Below are 26,382 nucleotides of genomic sequence, written 5' to 3'. Positions count from 1 at the left end.
TGTGGAAGGTAAATAGCTTTCTTCCCTATCCTCCACCCCTATCATTCTGCAATAGTGAGAGTTACTCTCCCCCTCCCCACACTCTTTTACAGTGACACTTTAATTTAGTGACTGAAAGGTACCATTCTGTCAGACAGTCCATGTAGTTCAAGAAATATCCCTAAATTTAAATCAGATTTACTCTTTTAGCACAGTGCACTCTGGAATTTATCTCAGTTCAAGATATAAAATGTCAATGCAAAAACAACAGTAGTGGAAGAAGTAGTAGTTTATTTCCTGCTTCAGAAGTTGAGGAAATGTCTTCCACTCAATAGGCTAAATACAGGATTCAGAGAAATTTGGCTGGCCCTATGTGAACAGAGATGGGTGAAGCTGACTTGCTACTGTCGTGGTAGAGAAACCATCATTCAAGAGTAAGAGTGGAAGTTTAGAGCAAAAAAGGGGTAGTGATTGTCTCAACAAGCACAAGTTCTTCTTTGAATGATGGCCTCTACGTGGATTTCAAAAATGGGCATGCATGCACACCATGTGCTGGAACAGTTTTGTAGGAGTAGTGTCCATTGGCTGCTTGTGTGTTGTGCATGGTCCATGTGGTTGTACCAGAGGTTTAAGAGGCCATGCAGGTCAACACTGCTTCAGTTCCCTCTTACCACCACATGGCCACAATCAGAACCCCCTGTCTTTCTGTCCTCTTAGCCTTGCTAAGAAAACTGCTTGTCCATTTTTTTTAGTGTATGTACTGTCAGATAGTAGCATGTATGAGTCATAGATAGCTATGATCCCTGATTGACTTCTTCCCTGCCAGGGAAACAACCCTTCACCCTGTCCGGGGATTATGCCCTGGCAAGCCATTTTCAAAATCCAAGCTTTGTTCCCATGCTCCTTTTCTATGAGCGATGAGCCTTGCCAAAGCCTGCATCATTGCCTGCTGATCCATCTGCTGATCATTCCTGCTCCAAACTCAAGTAACTAGAGAACTTTGTCTCTGCACATTTCTAATGGAAGAGGCTATGTGCTCGTGTGCAATCTGATCCAGGATCAGTAGATCTGCCAGAATGGCATCTGTCATCATTGGTGAGTGTCCCTCCATCTTCCTTCTGTGCAACAAAGCCATCAGAACTGCCATAGAAGCATGGACATAGAAGTAAGGGCAGCTTTCTGATGGGGACTGCCCTGAAATACAACGTTGCCTCCCTGAGCCAAGTCAGATGAGGAGCAGCTCCGTCTCCTAAAAAGCTCTGAAGGAACATAAGGCAAAGCACCACTTCAATCTGGCAGTATTGCCTTCATCCATAGTCACCAGTCCTATACCATCTTGCCTATCCAACAAAATGGAAGAATTTCACTACTTGGGCAAACTGCCACCATTGTCCACTAGACTCCGTATCTATTCCTATCCTCCTGGGTTACATCATCTAACTTTAAACTGTAGGTCCTCCCCACTCCTCTGTTAGAGTCTGTCTGGTAGCTTTCAGTGTTGTCCTTCCTCTGTTAGATAATTCCTCCATCTTTACTAACCCAACCACTATTTGTTTTCTCAAAGATTTGCTTGACACTTTTCGTCCTGTATTAAAACCTACTCTCTCTTAGGACATGAATAGTATGCTCTCTGCTCTCACTGAAGTACTCCAAGAACCCTTCACAACCTGCTCTGTTGTCCATCTTTCCATTAAGATGAAAGGTGGCTGTCACCTCAGAGAGACGCCTCAGTGAACTGGAAGCCATAATAGCCACTCCCCTGTAACTTCTATTAGAATAAATTTACTTTGCACCTGAATCCCAAATTCATCCGCAAGGTGGCTTGTAGTTCCACCTCAACAGAGAATCCACATTTCCATCTTCTACCCCAAACCTCCCACACAGCGAAAACATTACATTTTCTTTACATCCACCAGGCACCTGCTGTTTTGCTCCAATACATGCCTTCTATGCTTCACCAAGGCTCATTGTTGAAGGCTGTAGGTGCAAGGCCCTCTCCTTGCATTGCATTTCCAAGTACATCTCCCAGTGTGTTGCAGAGTGTTACATTTTCTCATACCTGCCTCTGTCCCGTGAAGTCGCAGCTTACTCCACGTAGGCACATGCCCCTGCACTGACCTGCCTTCAAGATGTACCTTGGCAGAACATTTGCAGGCAGATCCTGTGATGCTCTTTCCACACCTTTACCAATCACTAGATCATCACCCCAGTAGCTGGGGTGAAAGTGGCAGTTGGCTGTGTTATCTTACAGTTTATAACTTTTCATGAGTCCTCAACTCCATATTGAGCACTACTTGCTCATCACTCATGCCTGCAATCCAAATAGGGACCATCACTCAAGGAAGAAGAAGAAGAGGTTTACTGAGATATATGGTGCCAATTTCATCTCCATCCCCTTTGTTGCAGGCTCCATTGCTTGCTGGTAAGAGTGACACTGGCGTAGTATTGAACCAAATTGCCTCTTATAACATCATATATGAGCATGTGGATGATGCACGACATATGCAGGTCAATGGACACTACTACTACAAAATTGTTCCAACTCCAGTGCATGACATGAATTCACACCTATGTTTGGTAACTAACATAGAGAACCACACACATCTCAAAGAACCTCTAGTTACAGTAAGACTTTGTCTACACTAGGGCATAAAGTTGATTTTAAGGCACTTAGCTCAATTTTACAATGTGATTGTCTTCACTGCAAATACCATTAGATTGATTTCAAGGGGTGCAAAGGTCGACTTTCTTGTCCTGCATCCTCCCAGATGGGGTAATGCCCAGTTCCAATTTAAAAGGTCAAATTAATACTAGTGTGCAAACACTGTTACTTTAAATTGATTTTTATTGACCTTGAGAGGTATCCCACAATGCCCCAAATATGTCCATTCTGGCTGCATGCACCTCTGCTGCTCTCCAGGTGTGCAAGAAGTAGGTAACAGGAAGCCCAGCAATTTGAATTCATTTTCTTTGACTACCATGGCTGGCAGACCTCAGGAGCGATTGCATCTAGCCATGAGTTCTCAGGGTTGCAAAAGAACACCATCATGGAGCAATCAGAAGATCCAGTATCTCTTTTCTGTGTGGGTAGACAAATCTGTGCTGTGTAAACACCAGGGCCAGTCAGCAGTAACTGGTGAAAATCAAGCTCCCCTACACACCACATGGCTGCTGGGCTGTGCAGACCATGTGTGCAGAGAGCGACATTCTGTGTCTCGGGCAAGGTTTCAGTGCTTGAGAGGGCTTCTTCCCTGCACAGGATTTAGCAGGAGAGGCTAAGAAACTTGTTTTATCCATTTCACATTTTATGTGGTTGCCCCTCCCGCAAGCTGCCATGCGGTGGTTACATTTTTATGTGGTTGCCCCTCCCGCAAGCTGCCATGCGGTGGTTACATTTTTATGTGGTTGCCCCTCCCGCAAGCTGCCATGCGGTGGTTACATTTTTATGTGGTTGCCCCTCCCGCAAGCTGCCATGCGGTGGTTACATTTTTAAGTGTTCCCTGCTGGGACTGTGCTTCATTCCGTCCCTTTTTAAAGAAGAACAGTGACTTTTAAAAATAACCTGGTTACCAAATTTATTTCACCTCCTTTGGGCAGTTTTAGGAGCACCCACCTGACTGGACCATTTCAACAGGTTGGTCAGCTTGTTTTCTGAGCCTCACATTTGTACAGGGAAGCTCCTCCCTGCCCACAAAGTACCATGTGTCTTTTGGGCCTTCTCCCCCATCACGTGGCTAACCCTCTCGCCCCCCAAGGCTCCATGTGTCTGGCGGGCCTCCTCCCCCATCACGTGGCTAGCTGCCACCACCACTACCACCACACCACGTGGTGGCTGGGCTGTGCAGACCATGCTTCTAGACAGTGGTATGCCCTGCCCTGTGTGGGGTGAAGACTTCTCTGCACACAGTTTAGCAGGAAAGGCCGATAAACTTCTTTTCTGACTTTCGCATTTTGTGGAGCTGTCCTGCCTCCACCATCTGGTGCCATGTTGCTGTCTGGCTAGTCCCCTCCCCTCCCCACCATGTGGCTAGCACCTGTCCCACCACACCATGTGGCTGCTGGGCAATGTGGACCCTTCTTGCAGACAGCGCCACGCCCTGTCCTGCATGGGGCTTCAGTACTTGAGGGGCTTACCCTTGTGGTTTCCTCCCAGGACTAGCAAGAAATACTACAGTTACTGAACAGAGGATATTCTCTACTGCATTTAGCCATGTACATTTTATGGGACTGCCTCTCCCAAGCCACCTTGCAGCTAGTGGACTAGCCCCCATCACCCCGCTATGTGGCTGCAGGGCTGTTAGGACCATGACTTTTGAAAATAAAATTGTTACTAATTGTTTTTCACTGCCTTTGGGTAGTTCTGGGAGCACCCAACTGGCGCCATACAGCTATCATACAGTCTGGCTCAGGAATCATTGGGATGGCAGCTGAATGTGACTGAGGGACATATGGAGTACTCTCATTTCTCAAAGCGTGTGGCTCGGGAGGATTTCCTCTGAAGGAATGGACTTGGGGGCTCTCTCTCTTCTTTCCCTCTCACACAGAGGCAGTTGAGCTCTGGCTTCTTTACTAGAAGAGGAAAGGGAATCCCTTGATTCTGTCCTCTACTTTCCTGTCTCCTAATGCTTCCTTAGCTTTTCCTTTACTACTAGTTCTAACGGGGTAATGGCGCCTCCCATTAGCCGCTAGACACCAGTGTCCTCTGGGATTCTTTCCTTCTCTTCTATTTAGTCTTGGGGATTCATAATGAGTCTTGGAGCTACTACTTCTAACAGTTTCCTTGCTTCATGTTGGAGACATCAGAGTAATGGCTCCTTACAGCTTGGTAACCGCTAGACGCCAGTGCCTTCTACCACTAGACACCAGTAGCCTCTGGGATTCCATACTCAGTCTTTCCTTCTCATGTCGTATCTTCTTTCCTAGTGAATAATATGAAGTCTTTCCCTAGTCGTATAGACCCACTTTGTTTCACTTGGGTGTCATGGGCTTCAGCTACTGAACCTTTCCTGTTTGGTGTATTTTCACTACAGAATGGGGTTTTGGTGGAAAGGGTGGAGTGTAGGTGGGACCTGGGGCTGGGCTGAGCACCCACAGGGAAAATTGGAAGCCAGGTTAAGGGCCTGTGAAAACATTTAAATCAAAGTGGCTTGCTAAAGTTTAAGAATGTTGTCTTAGACAACTAAGTATCATTAACTTGGTAGTTACTGCCTAAGGAATACTGTAGTGAAAAAATTCTATACTGTAAAACCCTTGGTCACATGAATTAATGCACAGCTAATTAAGAAGGGTATAGAAATGTATTTTCATAGGAATAGAATTATGCCAGGTTACTTGACAGACCAAAAAAAGTCTTTTTTTTCTTTTGTCCTAGAAAACTCATTAAAAAGCCTATTCTTGAAAGACTTCCAGCCCAATTTTACAACATCACAAGGCCCAGAATTTACCAGGTTCACCCATTAGTAGTTCCTACTACATAATTGAAAACAAAATAATATGCTAGGAATTCTTTTTAATCTTTTTTTTGTGTGTCTCACTAATTCTGATAGTTTAAAAACACACGCAACTTTAACGGAAACATAAATTACCTAAGTTGTACGTGGTCATTTCTCATAGAATATGACTGTTTTAGACAACTAATTCGTACTCTGCCAGAGAGCTATGATTTTATAAATCTACTCGATCAACTTACTTATAGGCATTTGCATTGTTTCACTTACATGTTACGCAAAAATCTTTTTAAAAGGATTGAATTTCCTCCTTTCAGGCTTTTTAACACCATTATTACAAATGCGGTATTCATCACCAATCTGTCAAAACTTGTAGTTTTCCCTTCTGTTTTATTTAATACTATTTTGTAGATCTGTATATTACATCTGAGAGAGCAAGTGAGAGGTAAGGAATAGTGAGGTTTTTACTTATTGTGGAGCAGTTCTAGTTTTCTTTTCCAAGTGTAGCTCTCTCAGCACATATTTCCCCTCCATCCCCTTCATGAACTAGAACTTTTTCTCACTTGAGAAATGCACGTTAGTATCCATCTCTTCCTTTGTAGAAGGGAATATCATGTCACAGGCTCATCGACAGGGCTATAAAATTTCTCTCGAACCACCTGTGTGGACCACTCATCAGTGCTGAGGGAGCTGTATTGGGAAAGGAAAACAGAACCTTCTCCATGGTAAGAATAACCCCACTTTCTATCAGTTATGTATATTGTTACAGTTTGCTGAGTGGTACTGCCTTTGAATATTGTACCATGCATTGCATTCTTTAAAACTGAAATAAGCAGCATGAGGATGATGACGCAGCATAATTTGTACTAACTTGAGGAAACTGTACTTTTGTAATAATTGCAATTTTCAGTAGCCTCACACTGGAAAGTTGAAAATTAATGATGTAAACTTTCTAGAGAACCCTGCTTGTTTCAGTAGATACAAAACAACTATTACAGTTTTTGATGTTCCACCAGTATTCAGCACTGATGTTCCACCAGTATTCATCAGTTGTATTTTGGGGCTTTGGCCATAGACATTTGAAAGCTTTTTAGATAAGATGTCAGTTTTGGTTGCAAAAGCTGAAAATAAAATAATTTTTTGCACATTATGTACAAGAATGAGGAATTTTGAACCTAGACAGGATAAGCCTCTAAGTATTTAAAAACAGCAATTCTCATCAGTGTGGAATACTAAAGTATAGAGGACATGAAGCTTTCTTTACAGGAACTTTTTTCATTCTGTTTATATTATTTAATGTTTAGGTGCCTTGACCCAAGCCATTCGCAATTTTGCAAAAAGCCTCGAAGGTTGGCTTTCCAATGCCATGAACAATATTCCACAGAGAATGATACAAACCAAGGTAAAGTTAAGTAACAATTTAGTTTTGAATATACGTTGCATTATTTAACAGTGAGCCTGAATGACATTAATGGCTATAGTAAAAATAGTAGCATTTTGATGGTTAAATGCTATTATATTTGTTTTCTTTGCTGAAATTATTAAAAACAAAAGAAAAAACATTGATATGATTTGTAATTGTAAATGCTGTGATTCATTAGAGCTAGCTCACACAAAATGAATATTAAAAAGGTTAAAATTGAATATAAAATAATTAAGGGAAAATTTGCTCCAAAAATAATATAAGTACATTATTATTTGAGAAAATGGATTTCATCATAGGTTGCCGCTGTAAGTGCCTTTGCCCAGACTCTGCGAAGATACACATCTCTTAATCACCTGGCTCAGGCAGCTCGTGCTGTGCTTCAGAACACTTCTCAAATCAACCAGATGCTCAATGACCTCAACCGTGTTGATTTTGCCAACGTCCAGGTAAACTGTAGTTTTACAAAACAGTGAGTTTATTATATGTTTTCCCTATAAACAGTGAACATGAGTATTATTGCCATCCAGACCATGCAACAGAGACATTTCGTTGGGGTGTATGCTCAGTGCTTCTATCCAAATCTAACGGTTTATACAAATGTCCCCAGGAAGCAAAGACATTGGAGTAGGAATGGGCAACCCAGGCTAGTGAGGCTACGTCTACACTAGAGAGTTTTGTCTACAAAACCTGGGGAGCATCCGGATTCACAAGCACATTCTGTTGACAGTAGGTGGACAGAACACAGCACTTTTGTCAATGGCCATACCCTGCTCCCCATGAGGAAGAATGTCTCTGTTGACAAAATGCGGATCTGGACATTCCGGGGTGCTTTCTTTCGACAGAAGATATCTCCAGGTGCTGCATAGGTGCCCCAGGGGACACCCTGTCCACAGCAATCAGTGCTCAACTGTTCCTGCCTCCATCCCTTCTTAAAGCCACAGGGAGCCTGGGAAACTGTGGCAGGAAGCAGAGTGTTGGAGCAGCAGCGTGCCATGTGGCTCCCTCCAACATGCTCCCCAGCTACACCAGCCAGCAGCATGGCACGTGCACAGGAGCTGTGAGACCCTATTGGGCCCTTGAGGGAGTAACCTCCTGGATCCTAGGAGCCACCCCAGAGCTCAGGGCGGCGGACCCCCTCCTGGATCAGGGCTGAGGTCCAGGCTGTCTCGGACCCGTGGTGTGAGGAGGAGGTGATACTCCAAGGCCCTAAGGTGAAGCACCTCAATGCCCCTGTCTACACCTGGATGACTACTGCCCTGGTGGAATGGGGTCACCCCTCCTGATCCATGGAGCAGGTCCAGAAAAAAGTGAAGTAGCTCAGGCAGGGCTATGTCCAGGCTCAGGATGCAGGACCTGCCACCTACCCATAGTACATGGAGTTCCACTCCATCCTGGAGGGTGGGGAGACACATCACCCTCAGCCCACATTGTGGACGTGACGCTGGAGGTCCATCCACTGCAGCTGGAGCACCACCAGCGAGAGGAGGGGGCCTCCAAGCCACAAACCCTGCCAGAGCCGGACATGGCATCAGAGGACAATGGCAGCCTCTGCATATTGCTGGGATCAGTCCCTACCAGCCAGGCCACCTTCTGGGTTTTGTCGGTGTTGGGCAGGAGTCCCTGCGGTAAGTACCCCACATGTCATATACCATAGGGCATGGGAGGGGGGGTGCAGACAGGGAGTGCTGTGAGCATCACCTGGCCAGTTCAGGTGGGACCTTGCACTATGGTACCGGTATGTGGAACCACTTGCAAAGTTGTGTGCACCACCCAGACCTAGTAGGAATCCCCCGGGCATAGGTGCCAGCCTGCTGCTAGCCTCATGGGAGACCAGATGAGCCCCAGGCCATAAGGGTGGGGAGGCCCTGCCAGCATCTGATGTGGCTGGAAATGGGCCTGCCACAAGGAAGTCGGCCTGACCCCTGACGAGTGCAGCACCGTACACGTGGGCATGCCCGCAAGCAAGAATCAGCACCTGCTCCAGCAGACAGTGCTACAAGCTGCAGGTGTGGGGTCAGGGCACGGGGGAGGGCCAGGCTGCTCCCGGCTCACCTGCCACCTATGAGGAGGGGACAACTCTGTGGCTGGACACCCCTGTTGGCTGCTAGTGCATCAAGTGGTTTGTGGGGCCAAGGGCGCTATGGTCCCCGCAGTCCTAGATGCACCATGGAGCCCCCATGCAGTAGGGCCCATTGTGCAGGCCACATGGCTCCGCTCTCTGGACATTCACGTCCTTTGGCCTGGGGGGTGTTCGTCACTTCTCACAGTGGGGGACAGGGTGCTAGGGGTAACGTTGCATGAATGACTCACCCCTCCTTGTCTTCCTTACAGCTGCACCTACACCGTCTGAGGGCCAGGCCAGCCCCATCTCACCACCAAGATCAGCCAGCCCCACCCCAGCACAAGGGTGAGCCCACAGATGAAGGGGCTGTTGCTATGTCTGGAAGGATCTCCAGGGGGACCTCAATCTGGAGGATGACCAAGGTCATGGAGTGTCAGGTGTGGGGTGACAGAGTGGCAGTTGCGAGCCTGGGACCAACTCATGTCCTGCTTTGATGCTGTTACTGGCAGCTGGTGGCACATGATGGCCCAGCAGCCTGTGGCTGCCCCTGCCACTTCCCCAATCCCAGCCCCCACTGTCCATCCCACAGGGCGTCCTGGACTTCCTGCAATGGCTGAGGGCCATGCCAACCCCCCTGCTCCCCAGGCGCACCGCCCCCCCACTGCCTTTGTACCTCCTCCTGGTTCTGGCCCCATCTTAGCCTCAATGGAGGCCCCGAACCTGCGGTGGGAAGGGATCCTGAGTCCATTGCCACTCTGGGTGCTACTCACCCTCAGATTTGCAGTCCCACACATACGCCATGTTCTGAGGTTCCCCACCCTCTGGCCCAAGTTCTCCCATCCGAGTTCTGATTCCCCCAACCCCTGTCACAGGACTCCCCAAACTGTAAATAGTTCACTGCACTGCACTGTTTGTAAATAGTTTTTTATTACACCATTTCTTTGTATTGGTTTTTCTTTGGTTCAGTAAAATAGTTATTTGAGCACCACACCCACATTCTTCTTCATGGTGCAGGGGTTGGGGAGGGTTGAGGGGGTTAAAAGAGGGGTCATGGTGGGGATGGGGAGGTCTGTGGGCCCAAGGCCCCTGGGGAGGGTTACTGAGGGTCGTGGGAGAAGCTCTCCCTTAGGGCCTCCCGGATCTGCTCCCCATCCTGATGGGCCTGGTGGGTCAGAGTTAGGTGTGGCTGCTCATTCTCACGATCAGTGGCCGCACCTCACCCTGGGAGGAAGGTCTCCACTTTTCACTGCACTATGTTGTGCAGGGCACAACATGCCACCACAATTTGGGGGATGTTGTGCTTTCCCACATCCAGGTGGGAGAGCAGGCACTGGAAGCTTGCCATGAGGTGGCCGAAGGCACACTTGGCCTGCATCCTGGCCCAGTTAAGATGAGCATTGAAGAGTTCCTGGCTTGGGTCCAGCTGGCCGGCGTAAAGCTCCATGAGCCAGGCCATGAGGGGATAGGCCACATCACCCATGATACAGAGTGGCATCTGCATGTCCCTGACCTCCAGCTCATGGTGGGGAACGAATGTGCCCGTCTCCATCCTCTGGCACAGGCCAGAGTTGCAGAAGATATGGCTGTCATGTGCCCATCCCAACTACTCAACGTAAATGTCTGTGAACTGTCCACAGTGGTCGATCAGACCTTGCCGCACCATCCAGAAGCATCTCTTGCAATTTATATACTTGGCTGCGCTATGCTCCAGGTCACAGATCAGGGTGTGGGTCCCATTGATAGTCCCAATGCAGTTCAGGAACCCCAGCCGGGTATCCTGTCTCTGGGGGGCAGGGGCGAGCCAGGCACAGAACTCCAGGAACGTGGCCTTTCACATGTGGAATTTCTGGAACCACTGCTGGTCATCTTACTGCCCCATGACCAGCCAATCCCACTAGTCAGAACTGGCGCGGTGCCTCCAGATCCTCCTGTGCACCTGAGGGCATAAAGGGGTGCAGGTGTGACCATCCAATAGCAATGTTGAGGTCCTTGAAGGTGGTGTCAGTCTCACCCTCCATGAGGAAGAGGAGTATGGCCATCAGGAGGAGGAGCAGTTGCTGAAGCACCTCTGTGTGGGGCCAGTGCAAGCCCAGGGGCTGCTCTGGCACCATAGCTTCCTGGAAAGAGCTGTCTCCCCCAGAAAGAGTCAAAGCCCTGCTTTAGAAGCTGTGCGGTCCCTTGTGGAGGTAGGCATGCCTCAGTATGGGCAGGGAACAGGTGTCTAGGGTCTCGCTGGAGCTCCCAGAAGGAAATGCTGACCTGTGACCTTGTCCGCTGTGGGTCTGGGATGCCATTTTGTTGAGTGAGCAGCCAGGCAGTCTGGCCACTCTCTGTCAACAGAGTGAATTGAATAGCGATCTGCTTTGTAATCTGTTAAGAGACGTTTTCCGAAAAAAGACATTGACAGATGGCTCTAATCTAGACACAGCCTGAGTGGGCCCTCCTTCACCTCAGCATATTGCACAATTGTCATAACCAAATTGGTTTCCTGGGATAGGGTAGTTTTGCTAACTGCACCTGTATACCTAGAGTTTGCTGGGGATGCCGACTGAACTGCAATAGTGCATTTATTGGATGAGGAGGGAGTGCATGGCTCTTGGTCAATACCGTGTGCAATCAGCTCACACCTCATTTCACATGTTCGTGCTTTATGTGTATGTCACTTGTAGGAAAAAACTAAATGGATGGAATCCTGCAGAACCTAGCAACCTGTGTGTGAACAATGCTATATGAAGCGATCCCACTCAGAACCCCAGGGGGCCACATATAGGCTGCAGGTTGACCTGCATGCCAATGCATCACATCCTCTTCATCTTCATTTTCTCTGTTCCAACCCAAAGCGTTCTGATGACTTTCATTTAGTGGGGATGCAAATGAAGAGTCCACCAGCTTTTCTTTTTTTCCCTTTAAAGAACTAATGCCTCTTTTGTGATAAGGTCTAAGGCAAGAGGTGTGGCCTTCTGGGCATATCTGATAGTAGCTAATTGTACTGCAGTATTTCTATTGAGGGGATACTGCGCATCTTTTTTTAAAAGTAATACATTTACCTACTGTGGTAACAATGTTTCAAATTATTTATTACATATGCAATGAGATTCCAGTTTGACCACAATACACAGTAAATTTCATAATTTATTTGTATTTATTTTGTTTGCCTACAGGCCAACAAAACAGCCTTAACATCAACCACTGTTTATTACTATGTGTATTAGCAGTCCTCTGCTCACCTTTTTCTACCTATTTCTGTAATTTTCAATATAAAAATTAGGAACTACTAGAGTTAAAGAAGTTTCATATGAAAATGTTGGAATATTCCACTCCATTTCTATTTTTTTCTCTAGTAGACTTCGTTTAGGTATTTTATTGAAAGCCTTTTTTCATATTTTGTTTGGTGTTTGTTCATGTTTTTGTTAGAATGAGATTGTGTAGTTTTAAAAATAAAAATGGCTTTATTAGTTTGCATGGAAAAGGCAGGTCATCCTCTTTATTCAGCTGATTATTTAATCTTTCATAATTTTCCATTTATGCATAAGCTTCACATATTGATGTTAATTGAAGATATGTACTGTAATAGGAGCAGGCTTCCTGGGTATGCCAGTGTGATGACAACATGGTTCAGAGACTAGAAACAGACTTCAAGATGACTCTTCAGCAGCAGAGCACTCTGGAGCAGTGGGCTGCCTGGCTCGATAATGTAATGATGCAAGCACTGAAACCATATGAAGGACGACCCAGCTTTCCTAAAGCAGCACGGCAATTTCTGCTAAAATGGTCTTTCTACAGGTTGTACTTCAAATTTTTCTCAAATGTTTCAGTGTATTTCATACTTTGCTGTTTGTGTGTGCACATGCTCCCACACAATTTTAATAATATTGAAGAAAATAAGATCAAATCATAGAGTGCTCATCATTAAAGACCCGTTAGCATTTATCAAAAGGGAGGGTCATAGTAACCTCAAATTCAGAGGCAGAGAACAGCTCAGTGTTTGATAAGTGATCCTCGTGAACTATTTCAGAAGCAATGCGCAAATGCAAACAAGAACAAAAATTGCTTTTAAGTTTATAGCGTGTTCAGGAATTCTTTGGGATAAAATACTGTTGTCATAAGATTATTTTATTAATTATATTTATTAAAATACTGTATCTTCTATTATATTCCATTTTTAAGTCAGACTTTTTTAATATGTGGAAGAACAGCATGCTAAATATAAATATTCTTTATTAGTTCTGCTGCTGCTATTGAAGACGTGTTGGCAAATAAAGTATATTCTTTGTATGTCATGTTCATATACAAATATATGGTCGCATTATATATTTTTTTCCATGTGTATAAAGCATGTTGACAGAACATTTCTACATTTTTAAAAGATGATCCTCGGTCTAGTATGTGTTTTATGAGTTTTAATATTGTGGCATTTTTAAAACAAAACCTGCAATTGCACATACAAAGATATACCTGCTGACTTACTGCCACAACTTACGTGACCAGGTTTGAAAATTATCAGTTAGAAATCTGTCCCTTGTGTTGTAGTTTTGAAACCAGTGATGGTACTGCTGAAAGACATATTTTCTTCTGTATTTATAGATCTTTCCTTGAAATAGAATATTTATAATACAGTGTTTTTATTTAAGGTTCAAGTAAAAGACTCTTCAATTTTAAGCCAGTTTTTCAAAGGACTTGATTTTTTGCATGTGCATAACTGATATACATGTAAGTTTTGATGCATGTCTTCAGCTTGGGATGACTCAGCCTATACTACTGCATTGAAAGGTGTCCATGCACAAAGAAATAAACTTCTGAAAATCTGACGTCCAGGTTCTAGGAGTGTGGTCTCGGTGATGATAGTTCCAGAGAAAGGGGAAATTTGTTTACTTGCGAAGTAACTTCTCTGAAAATAGTGTAATATAAAAATGCAAATACACGTACTGTATCTAACTTTTGAGAAACATTTGGGATGGATCTATGCCAAAATAATTCATATTTGCAGAGCATGGCATGATATATAGATTCTGGAATATTTGGGCAAATAATATTTTCTGATACCTTTCCTGCATGATTTTTTTTTTGACATTCCATACTGAAACACTCACAACTCAGGAATTTTGTGTCTGTGGATAGTGTTAACCGCAGAAGATTCATCTTAGAGTTAATCCTCCATATGGATAAGGCATGTAATTGTAAATATGGGGTAATTTTAATATTTATTTCTGTATAAATCTTTTTTATTTTTAAACAGCTCAATGGTTATTCGAGACTTAACCTTGCGCAGTGCTGCTAGTTTTGGTTCTTTTCATCTGATCCGCCTGCTTTATGATGAGTACATGTTTTACTTAGTAGAACATCGCGTTGCTCAGGCAACAGGAGAAACACCTATAGCAGTTATGGGAGAGGTAAGATTATATGCAAGAGACTTGATTTATAGATGAATTTGGAATATACCTTTATAAAGTATCTTTAATTTCTGATTAAGTGTAGCAAGACTGATCTAGGCATAAGGTTTGGAACTGGTTAGAAAATAGAACAAATTTTTCAAACTTGGGTGCCAAAAGTTAAGTATCTTAATTTATGTTTAGACAACTAAAATGTTGCCCAATTTGCAGCATTACTGAGCACTTGTATTTCAGTACTCTATAAAAATTGCAAAAGAAAGCTGAACTTGGAAATACTTATCTGCAGAAAGTAAGAATTAATTTATTTAAACAACTGCATAGAAAACCGAATATCTTAAATAAATAATTTGGATTGGATATAAATGTCTCAGATCTCAGGTGTGCATACATTTACATACACTTGATTTTATGTACAACTAGTCCTTTTTGGCTTCAGTGGTGCTAGTCATGTATATAAAGTAAAGCCCCCAAGTGGTTGCAGGATTGGGACCTATATAGTTAGCAGGTGGCTAGTCTAACTGAAATATGGTGGGTTTTACACCATAAAATCATTATGCTATGTCCTAGTACACTGTTAAATCAACTCACAACTTAAGTTGATATTATACAGCATTCTTTCCTCAAGGTTTATTTATTGTGATTATTAATATTATCCAGGGATGTTTTACTTTAACAGAGGTTGGGAGACTGCCATATACTGTTAGCTTAATTTATGGTGTGTTAATACACCATAACATGGCATGACACAATTTAGAAAATAAATTGTTTCTAAATAACTGCCTGCTAACCATTCAGATATTAGTATGCAAAAGTGCCTTTTTAAAATACAGAATTTCCTCATTATAATGTATGCATAGTATGGAGTGTGTGAAGATGTAGAGTTACTATATTTCTGTCTTTTTAATTAAAATAGAATTTACAAACTGTGAGGTTTAGCATGGGGATTTCAGTAATTGGTATTTTCAAACTTCTATCAATCAAATAAGAACGAACTCAGCTCTGGGGAGGCAGAGAGGGATTAAATTTTTTTTCATTTATGCCATTTATGTATGTCTTCACTTCCTGATTTTGTAGGAAGCAACAAAAAGAAGGCTAAGTCTTTCTGTATTTTTGACCAGAACAAAGTCAAGTAGCATTATAAATATATCATATACATGTATATTGTTCTCACCTCAGAAGTGTAGGTCCGATTTTTTTTCTGCAGTTTCTCATTTAAAAAGGGGATGAAACAGGAGGATTGTTTTCCAGGTGATACAGGTGGCTGGTAGGCAACACTGTATTTAGTCATTGCATAAATCCAGTAATCATCATAATAAGATATACTTCATGTGAGCCCCAGCTATTTGGTCACACTGGAAGAAAGACAAGAGGCAGTGAATATAACGTAATTAGACCACAACTTCGTTCACTTAAAGTATGTGAGAACGTCCATCAATATAATTTTATAGTCCAGGTCATCATCTACCATATACTCGCCAATCTGGTCCCAAGCATTCCATTCTAGAATCCAGCTGCCTTCTCCTTGCGTGAGGTAAAAGAGGTAGGAAAGGAGTGGGACTCAGCTCCTTGCTGTACCAGGAGTAGGAGTCCCCAAATCTCTTTTCACAACTCTTAAGAAATGCTTTCCTTCTATTCCTTTTCCAGTCCATTTCATCTGATAACTTCATCCCTTCTGTGACAAGTACCTGCAGTGGACATCTGCCATAAGGTGGCACTAACAATTTATCTGCCACATATCCTACTCCTGGTTCCTAGATACTTACTGATTCCTTTCTTAATACTGGACAAAAATAATCTGCTGTCAGATTGTCTCATCCTTCCCAGTAACTCTGACAACCAGTATGGTACTTGTCCTGTTCATTTCTTTTGGTGTACCTGCCATCAGCCACTATTGTAAGACATGATACTGATCTATGTGGACTTATGGTCTTAACCAGTATGGATGTTCTTATGTATGTCTTGATGGCGTCACCCATCCTCAGCCTGCTGTATCTGCTCTCTGCCCTTCCCTGCTCTATTTGTGTAAATGTTCCCCTTCTACTGTACATTGTCGGAGAGGGAACCTGTTTTCTTCAAGCCAGAGGGACAAGGATTCACCACAACTGGTGAACTGATTCACTTCATCTACATTAGGTATGTGCGCCAATATCACTACATCAATGATGAAGTGAGATGGATGCAAATTACTCTATTACAGATAAGGTCTTCATGGGAGGTCTAGTGGGAGCTCTTTGTTAACATATTGGTATTACACCATAGTTAACAATATTTTCTGAACTTTACAAAGCAGGAATAACTCACTGAAAGAGCTCACACTCAAAACAGGCAATGATGTCAGATAATTATTTTAATCAGGATTTTAACTTCCGTTTTTAATTTGTTTCACCATTTTCATTACTAAGGTGTTTTTGTTTTTGTTTTTTTAGTTTTGATGTTATTACCTAAATGTAAATAATAGTAAAATGGATCTTAGGGGAAATGAGATACTGTAGTGTACTAAGTGAAAGTCTCTCTGATTTTCTGCACCCTGTCATCTTCACTTCTACATAGGCTTCCTTTCTGGTCAATATAAAGAGTGTATTTTAACATCACCAAAAATGAAAACCAAATGGCCTAATTTGGAGGAGAAACCTTTTAATCTACCAATTGTGGAAACTGTATTTTTTCACAATTGCTATATATCTAGGCTCACTGTGTCTTTTCCAAAATGTGCTGTCATCCATTGTAATTTTGATAATTTGGTTTAAAAGTTTCCTGGTCTCTACTATGGAATTAGAGTTTTCAAACTAGGTTGTAAAATCAAAAAATAAAGGGTTTTCTTGCTGTGTTTGAACCATTGCAGCAAAGCAGTTATATGAGTGTAACTGTTTGAAAAAGTGGTGAGTTACATTGCAAATCAAAGAAGCATGGAATACAACACAGTTGTCTTTGATGTTTAAATAGGACTTGCAGTGTGGATTTTAGAACTAGTCAAGAATATTTATTATTTTGCAGTTTGGTGACTTAAATGCTGTTTCCCCTGGAAATATGGATAAAGGTATGTACTTAATCTCTTGAATATGTAACTCTTTATAGAACTAGTTTTATCTGCAGCAAATGTACTAAAGCTGAGCCTAAAACCATATTGTGATAATCTTTTGAATTATTAGTGTTCTGTAATATCTACAACGTTTCAGTATGTAATAATAATAGAATGCTGTAGATATGGCCACTAATAAGAAAAGCTTTTGAAATATCTTGTTGTTTATATATTAGTATGCATTTGGAATCCTACCCCAAAACTACATGCTGGTGGGTGGCTCTGTACATATTTCTGTATAGATAATCAATAGAGCTACATCTACATTACAGCTTTCTTTCAAAAGAAGTTCTTCTGGAAGATCTCTTCTGAAAGAGCGCGTCCACACACAAAAAAACAGATCAAAAGAGTGATCTGCTCTTTGGAAAGAGAGCATCCACACAGCCCCTGCTCTTTTGAAAGAATGGGCCAGCAATCGAAACATCAGACACCATGAGGACTGCTCTTTCGAAAAAAAGGGCCCGAGGAGCATCTATACACACTTTCTTTTGAAAGAAGCTTTCAAAAGAAGGTGCTGTTCCTGAAACAGAAGTGGAAGAATGCTTTCAAAAGGAGTGCCACATTCTTTCAATTTAATTTTGAAAGAATGGTTTTCGTGTGTAGATCCTCCACTGGATGTTTCGAAAGAGCTCCTTCTTTCCAACAATATTTTGAAAGAACTTGCTAGTGTAGATACGACCTAAGAGTTTTCTCTGTAAGGACTGAAGAATTGGAAATATTGTTTTTCAAGAGCCTTGTTAAATAACTTTTTAAATAGTGAGTATAATGGGGAGAAAGTAAAATTCTCAGTCCTCTAAGTATCTACAACTTGGAATCAGCAAATCAGCAAGGTCTTTGTTCTCTTCTTTCCCACTGGCTTGCTGTGTGATCTTAGGCAAGTCACTTAGCTTGTCTTTACCTCAGTTCCTGTTAAATTCTGCAGATTAAAGGCATTATAGAAGTGCAAAGTCACTGTTGTTCGTTAGTGACAACATTATGTTTGTTTGAGCTGACTTGAAGGAGAAAAATAATTGCGTTGTTGAGAAGGTATGCTATATGTTTGAAGCTGTGAGTTTGTTTAACATGTCTCTCACATCATGCACTGACGTTTTCCCAGGAAAATCTGTTTCCAGCTTCTCCAGTAGTTGGATTTATTGTTTTTTCATATTTTGTCTTTGCAAAATAAAAGCGTTTGTAATTCACAGTATTTAGATTTTTGCTACTGTATGCTACTTTCATTGTTGTTTGTTTGTGCAGATGAGGGCAGTGAAGTTGAAAGTGAAATAGATGAAGAGCTAGAGGAATCCGGAGAGCCACAAGCCAAGAGAGAGAAAACAGAGCTGACACAGGCATTTCAGGTGGGCTGCATGCAGCCAGTACTAGAGAGTGGAGTACAGCAGAATCTCCTGAACCCACTTCACAATGAGCACATTGTTACAAGTACTCAGACTATCAGACAATGCAGTGCTACTGGAAATACATATACTGCAGTCTAACAAATATAAAAGCTTTTTCCCCTAGAGATTACATTAGCCCTGTTGTTGTTGGGCTTAAAATGGAAAAAACAAGAATAAGTCTGAAGGCGACTCTTGTCAAATTTTAGCTTTGCTGAACATACTTTTGTTGGAGTTGTGAAATGGAATGGGTGTATGTATTTTGCCAGATCTGTTTAAAAAAAACTTTTGTAAACAAAATCATTTTATTCAATATCAAGAATTTTCTTAGTTTCACATGTCAAGAAGGATTTTGCAAAGCTTATTGTTAATGTTTTTGTCCTCTTATAATTAATTTAATTTTTCCATAGTTTTTTAAAAAACGTGTTAATGTTAATTGTTAGTTATGGTGATGATTTAATATACATAGTTTTTTAATTAGATGCACTTCTGTGAAATGTCAAAAGAAATATTTCTTTGATTTACACTGGAGGCATTTTCATTTGACAGCAGATGCATCAAATTTGTCATAAAAAGGTGCTTTTTGTTGGACAAACTAGAAGACACTACTACTTTAATCACATTTCTGAGCATTCGGTGGGCAAGTTTTAGGAATGTTTCTTATGACACTAGAGGGTTGGGAAGATCTTTTGTTTTCTTTATCTAAGGAAGAAAAGAATTGTGTTTTTCTGCATTTGTGAATGCAGAATAAATGAGAAAATGGTAATGTGTACATAATAAGTGTACATAATTATCAGACCATCACATAAACAATGCAAGCTTCCTGAAAAACCATCAGTTTTACATTTTATTTGCATACCAGTTCCTCTGTTTGAAGACTACTGATTCTATATTTGAGACCACTGCACAGATGCTTTCAGCTGTTAAGTGGGACTGGAGTAGTTAGATACTGAAGTTGAAAAGAAGTGACTTGATTTTTTTAAGTGTATGTGCTACTTATGCTGAACTGGACGTACAGGAAACAATTCCATCTGGATGACTTTCTTCTATTCCAGGTCTTTTTTCCTACTAGTAGTTCAATCTGCTGCTCTTATAAAAGATAACTTATAGAATGCAAGGAATGTAGCAACCTGCATCATATTTACTTCAAAAATATTTCCTGGTTCTTAAAGTGGATTTAAATTTTTACAAAAATTAAATAAGGCAGTGTAACTGGCACACCTCACTTGTACTTATTCCCAGTTGTGTAGAATTTGAATAGGTGGCTAGATGGACCATTGCCATTTAAGAATGTACATCAGGGATCATTGTACCTCGGCTATTACATGGTGCCTTAAACAGAACTGAAGCTAAGATTTAGTACCTTTTGTTATAAATAATTCTTAAATTCATTCAACAAGGTGTGCCTGTCATTTTCAAATTCCCTAAGAAGTAAGGGCAGGTTACATATTCAAAGAAATAAAGGAAATTTTTTATTACTAAATGGTTTTAATAACCCTTCTTAGAGTGACAATAAACCTATTTTTTCTTGTTTCTAGCTGAATTTCACTTTATTACAAATGAAATGTGCTTGGGGATCTGGAAAGCAAAACTAGCTTTAATGCCAACTTCAAAAGTTAACAAAGTAGGTTAACCCCAGTCCCAGGCATGGTTATATATTTTCTAAACCCTTGTCTACTTTTAATTTTAGAAAGTAAACAAAATGAGCAGGTACTTAATGCAGCACGTTTTCAGTTTGTATGTGTGATGGGGTGTCAGTCTGCAATTACATTTAATGGCTAACTCAGAGAATGTATGTACATCCCATTTTAACTGACGTGAAACATCTCACACGTGTGATTATTTTTTCTATTTCGTTATTTTTAAAGCAGGCGCACAAATCTACTCAGTTCTAATAGCGGAAATAAGTAAGCATGCAAAAAAGCCAAAAATGAAGGAAAGCACACACACAAACATTTCTGTTTTATTGAGGGGGACCTATTGGAAAAAAAAATAAGGATTTATTTAGTTTGATTTATTTAGTGTGTCTGTGGACTGATCTTTTGTGTGTACCAAATGGCTGAACAGCATGTGAGATGAACAGTTTATTTATAGCGATCATCTTCCTTGCTAGTCTTTATATGCTTCAAGAAGTGATACAAATCAAACAAATTTTCTTAATAAACATTAGTAAGTTATAAAGTGCTTAGAATTCTACTTTGCAAAATTTGAGGCCAGTCTTACGGGCTCTATAGCTCACAGCAACCTATGGGAGTTTTCCTTGAGTAGAGACTGCAAGAGAGTGTCCTGATTTTTTTTCCAAACAAAAGAGCGTGTCTGCACCCCTCGCTAAAAAACATAACAGACAAAACTAAGCTGTGATAAGTATTTATTCCCCTTCGTTGTGCATTATGAACTGTTTACAGGTGAAATTAAATATAAAAATAATGAAACATTTTCCATTTTCAACATAGTTTCTTTTAATGCTCTAGTACTGATATTCTGAATTGGACCAGATCTATTTACTGATTTCTTCTTTTGTGTTTGCAAACCATAAATGTTTTGTTTCATTGTCTTGTACTGTTTCAATGATCAGTTTACTCATGCTGAGAGCAAGGTATGATCGTACCATGCAAATTTGTTGTATTGCTATAAGAGGTAGGACCTGTGAGCACTCTGATTCAACTCCCCCTCCAATTGTTCACTGCTCCAACTGTGCAAAAAATAAAAATAAACAGAAAAATGGAACACATTTCACAGTTTGAACTGACAATAACATTTATGCCTTAGATGACAACTAGAACATTAGATAAATCTCAGAATCAAAAAAGCCAGAAATCCTAATTAACTAAGGGTGGTCTGAAGAAGTGAGTCAGTTATCAAAATCAGTTGAGATCATGATATGTTGTTGAATGAAAATGAATTTATATTCCCACATTTATAATTTGATAATAGCATCAAGTTTAGATAATATTTCCACCATTTTCTTAGGCGCTCTCTCCTTTAATGAAGTAAAATACTGTGTATATTTATGCACTTGAGTGTTGGTATATGGGTTTCTGGTTTTGTTTTTCATGCTTCATGGAGTTGTAATAAATCAAACATTATGTATATAATCTATCAATTTGCACACTTTTGCTCTTTGTTAGTATATTGGCATAGTTAATGATATTGGGAGAAACAGATTTTAAAACTCTGTCCCCAGTTCTGCGTTGTGTGGAATGTGGTTTGACTTGAGTGCCAATCCTTAAGCCTCCCAACTTAATTGGTGTTCTGTTGGGGTGCAGCAGTTTGTCCACATCTTGCAGGCTCAGAGCCTATGTGATTTGTGGATTTTATCTGATCCATACACTGATTTCAGAATAGTTATTCAAATATATTCCCCTCTTTAGCACAAATAATGCAGTGAGCAATGTAAGGGGTATTGTTGAACCACTTTCTCAAAACAAATGGCCCAATTTTCACAAGCTTTTATATGTATGCAAAGTTGTTAGTAATTTTTCATGTTTCCCATTGTACACTAGATTTTTCTTTCTCAAACGTGCTATTCTTTTTGTGCTTACACTTGTAGTGTAGCACGTTCAATGCACCTTTGTTTAGATAATATTCCTTAAACAACTTTTGGAGAATATTTTTAAAATTGTTTACCTACAAAATGAGCAATGTACAACATTACTGCCTTGAATCTCATAAATGGATAAAATCGATGAAGTGCTGGTATACTGTCATTCAGGAATGCATTAGGTCTATACACAAATTGTTTAATTTAAAATGAGGCATTTTAAAATGTTTGAAACACTGCTACATTCAAATTATTTTCCATTGAAAACCTTAGCTGATATATTTGTGGTTCTCACTCAATGTCACCTGCACCATTTAGGAAAGCATATATATGCTAGTTTAAAATGGAGTACAGTTGTTTCATTTACAGAAGTGGTTTCACTGAACAAGAGAATTCATTTTTAGAGCCATAAAAAGAAACAAACTCTGTAATAGTAGAAGTCATTTTTTGACAGTAAGTCAAATAAGTAATTTGGGAGAGCAGTACTAATTCCTGAAAATTGGGCCCTTGTCTCTGTGGAACAGGACTATACATGGTTAAAATAAGTCAGTGAATGAAATTATAGTATCTCTGATACTTTATTTGGTGATTTAAAAAACTGGACTAGAAGCATAAACACGGTGCTTAGTTCTAGTATTAGCAAATTAATTTGATGTAATATCTTGCCTTAACCCTTTGAGCATTGTAAGTCACATAAGGGGAAGAGCATTTTAGGTGATTTAATTATTAGGCTACTGATATGCATGCAAGTGTCTGGTTATGTTGCAACAAATGATTTTTTTTTCCAAAGTACGTAGTTGCATACTATATATTGGAATTTGTTGTAGAAGGCTTGATTGATTTAGGCTAAAATACTCACTGCCATCTGTGTGTACTGTCTACAAAAAATAGTACTTCAGATCTTAAATTTCATAATACCACAACTATTCAACGAAGGAACAAAATACATGGTCCTATAGAAATAAGCTGTGAAATATTTAAAATGCCTTTACAAGATGGAGTCAAGCAAAAAAGGTTATTTTTAAACTGTTTTGAAAATTACGTTAGGGTAGCATTGGAAAGCACCAATTCTGTAAATGGAAATTTTTAGGAATTAAAACAGAACAAACTGGTAATAAGAAGTAAGGATGAATTTTGCGGGATATTTGGGATCAGTTAATTGTTCTGCACAATTTTTTCTATAAACAATTGCAAAAAGAACATAATTTTATTTATTTATACCACTTTACCATTTTGTCACTGTGAAATGGCATATGGATAACAAAGAACATAGAGGCACTTAGTTCATGTTCATCTGTGAAAGCACTTTTGGATGGCCCTTACTGAGTGTCAGAATTTAAAAAAAAAATAAACCTATAAATTTGCACCTACATTTTGGCATCTGAAAAAACACTTTATTTCTCACAAATGAATTGTGCACACACAGGTAAGGGCACAAATTGAGAAGTGAGTGGAGGCTCTTTGAAAATATAGTTCTAAATGCCACCTTACTACATGAGAATATTGTAGATATTGTACTGGTTATTTCAGTATCAACCAGTGACCACCATTATCTGCAGCTGTGCTTGCTTTAGTCTAGCTGAGTGCAAAAAGTCTCATACTAAGATGTTTAGTGGAATTACATCAGTAGTGTAGTGCAGATAAGTTGTAAACATTTTTAGTCAGGTAAACAATGCAAATTCATGCATAATGAAAAACAAATGCAATACTCAAAGGGTTTTTATTTAACACTTTTTTATTCTTCATAATTTACTGTAAATGCTTCTCAGTTTGCATGCCTTGATCATTGCTGCTAGTGATTTTATGTGCCAGTAGACCTGAGTTTAATTTACAAATTTTACTTAAAAATAGTAAAAGCCACTTACAAAGTGACTGCCTAGCTTTTTGTTTGAAGTCAAAATTGCCTTATGTTAAAAGATTTGTTTTAACTCTTTTTTTTAAAATGTTTTAAGCGAATTATGATGGTGGGATTGGAAGCCCTGAGTAATTAAATATTTGGTAAGAATTGTTAATTTATATTGATTGTGAAGGGTGAAATTCATCCTAGAAGATAAAGCGTGGGACAAGATGGTGAGCCTCATTTAAATCACATTTGGGTATGTGTTTGATTGCTTTCCTGAAGCAGGGCTGTGTTTAACATGGGGCTCTAGACTTTTACTGGGCTGAATTTCACTCTAAAACAACAAAAGATTTTGTCAAAAGAATATACTAATTGGGAGGAATAACCTTTGACTCACGATTAGCAGGGACCCAATTCAGTACTTCAGGCTTAAGAACATTAGATTAAACTCTTTCATATCCAGCATTCTATCATCCAGAACTCTCAAATACCCAGCAATTTAAACATAAGAAAATTTTAGTTACATTTTTCATAAGTTCAGTATAGTGAAAATAAATACATACAAATACAGCAAATACAATGTGGCTATGTGTACACTTGCATTCCTCTTTTGAAAGAGGAATTGATTTATGTATCTTGTGCTTTGTTTCCATAATCTCTTTTTGGAAGAGATTCTTTTGAAAGAGAAAAAGCAGTACAGACAGGGCTCCTTTGAAAATAAACCCCATCTTCAAAAGAACCCTTCTCCCTGAAACAAAATAGGAAGAGGGGATTTTTGAAAGAACCCTTCCTCCTATTTTGTTTCAGGCAGAACAGTTCTTTCGAAGATGAGTTTATTTTCAAAAGAGCCCCATCTACGCTGTCTTTTCCTCTTTTGAAAGAATCTCTTCCAAAAAGAGATTATGCAAATGAAGCACAAGATATGTAAATCAGTGCATCATTTGCATTTTGATTTTTCTCACTTGCATTCCTCTTTCAAAAGATGAATGCAAATGTAGACGCAGCCTGTACATTTACCGTGTACAATACTACTGTTGCTAAATAAAGTACTCTGCATACATTTTTGTTGCTTAATATCTAATGTAGATTTTCTTTAGTGTTATGCATTGCTAGGTAGTATACCTCTCTATTATCCAAAATATTTGAGTATCCGGTGACCTTCCCGTCCCAGGGCTGCCAGATATGAAAGAGTTTACTGTACCTACTAAAGTTAAAAGATTTGTTTTTCATATAAAGAGTACTTAAAGGGATCTCCAGTAAATTTTTCTTGAATAAAATCTTAGAGTGATTTGGCTTATATTTATACATTGTAGTATTAAAAGAGCCCAATATAGAGATTTTAAATATTTGTTGATCAAAAAGGTATCTTTTTTTGTACCAAAGCAAGTTCCCTACTCCTGTCCCACCCTCCTTGTTGCCATCAGAAATTTGGATTTACAGTAGTAACCAGCAAGACTGTTAAGGAAACTTTAAGTGAGTGCCTTTAGAAGACTTGGAAATTTGTGCCTGAGGTGGTAAACTTTTAATTAGGTTAATTGTAGTGCTTACCAACCAATAAATTCTACTATCACTCAGGGCTTTCTTACCTTCTAGGTAACTTCCTTTGTTATGTTTATTTTTTTTAAAGTGCCATCATTTAAATCTCACTTAGTAAGTGGCAGATTATATTATTCAGTCCCACAAGCACAGAAACATTGTAACACTAGGAGATACTTTAACTTTTATTTTCCAATTGACTGAATATGTTATGTAAATGAGGTAAGCAACTTTTTTGTAGATTGTATGTGTGAGATAATGTAATGTTCTTTTCCAGTTTTTGGATTACAGTTAAATATACTTTTTAATTATTTAAAGAAAACATCTTTACAGAATAACGTGCTGGGTTTTTTGTATAATGTATTTGATTTTGTAAATATGTATTTCCTGATGTGATTTTTGTGAGAAATGCTAAATCTTTTAGTATATCATGTCCTCTGAAAATTGGCAGGAGCTAAATAATAGTTTGTGGGCAATTTGTATTGTGTACTGTACAATAACTGGGGAACTTTTATAATTATAAAAATATATATTAACTTTTAGTGTGTTGTTTAAACAAATGACTGGAACATACTAAAGATAGTAGGATTTTTCTGAATATTTCAGACTTGAACTCAGGCTAGCTTTCTTGTGTTTTTCAAAACAAAATTGTGTCTTGTCTTTTAAAAATCAATAAATTTGTTTTCTTGTTACAAACATATTTTAAATG

General features: G+C 40.0%; 1 protein-coding gene and 1 long non-coding RNA gene across 7 annotated transcripts in view; one reads left to right on the top strand and one right to left on the bottom strand.

The window, feature by feature from the left end:
- RFX3 (regulatory factor X3) overlaps positions 1-24,818 on the top strand; it is a 212,487-nt gene extending 187,669 nt beyond the window's left edge. For all 4 annotated transcript variants that reach the window (XM_074994847.1, XM_074994843.1, XM_074994846.1 and 1 more), the window contains 6 exons: positions 6,731-6,828; positions 7,149-7,298; positions 12,489-12,697; positions 14,151-14,304; positions 17,299-17,341; positions 18,620-24,818. In XM_074994847.1, coding sequence (XP_074850948.1) covers positions 6,731-6,828; positions 7,149-7,298; positions 12,489-12,697; positions 14,151-14,304; positions 17,299-17,341; positions 18,620-18,858 — 893 coding nt within the window. In that variant the 3' untranslated portion in view covers positions 18,859-24,818. The remainder of the gene's footprint in view (positions 1-6,730; positions 6,829-7,148; positions 7,299-12,488; positions 12,698-14,150; positions 14,305-17,298; positions 17,342-18,619) is intronic.
- LOC142013462 (uncharacterized) overlaps positions 1-26,382 on the bottom strand; it is an 88,851-nt gene that overhangs the window by 40,682 nt on the left and 21,787 nt on the right. For 2 of the 3 annotated variants that reach the window (XR_012645650.1, XR_012645649.1), the window contains exon 3: positions 15,476-15,656. This is a non-coding gene — a long non-coding RNA (uncharacterized LOC142013462). Of the gene's footprint in view, positions 1-6,876; positions 7,304-15,475; positions 15,657-26,382 lie in introns of those variants that run through there. The other variant, XR_012645648.1, reaches the window with a different exon arrangement.

Source organism: Carettochelys insculpta, chromosome 5 (assembly GCF_033958435.1).
Source record: "Carettochelys insculpta isolate YL-2023 chromosome 5, ASM3395843v1, whole genome shotgun sequence".
NCBI lineage: Eukaryota > Metazoa > Chordata > Testudines > Carettochelyidae > Carettochelys > Carettochelys insculpta.
This window is presented reverse-complemented; position numbering and strand designations above follow the sequence as displayed.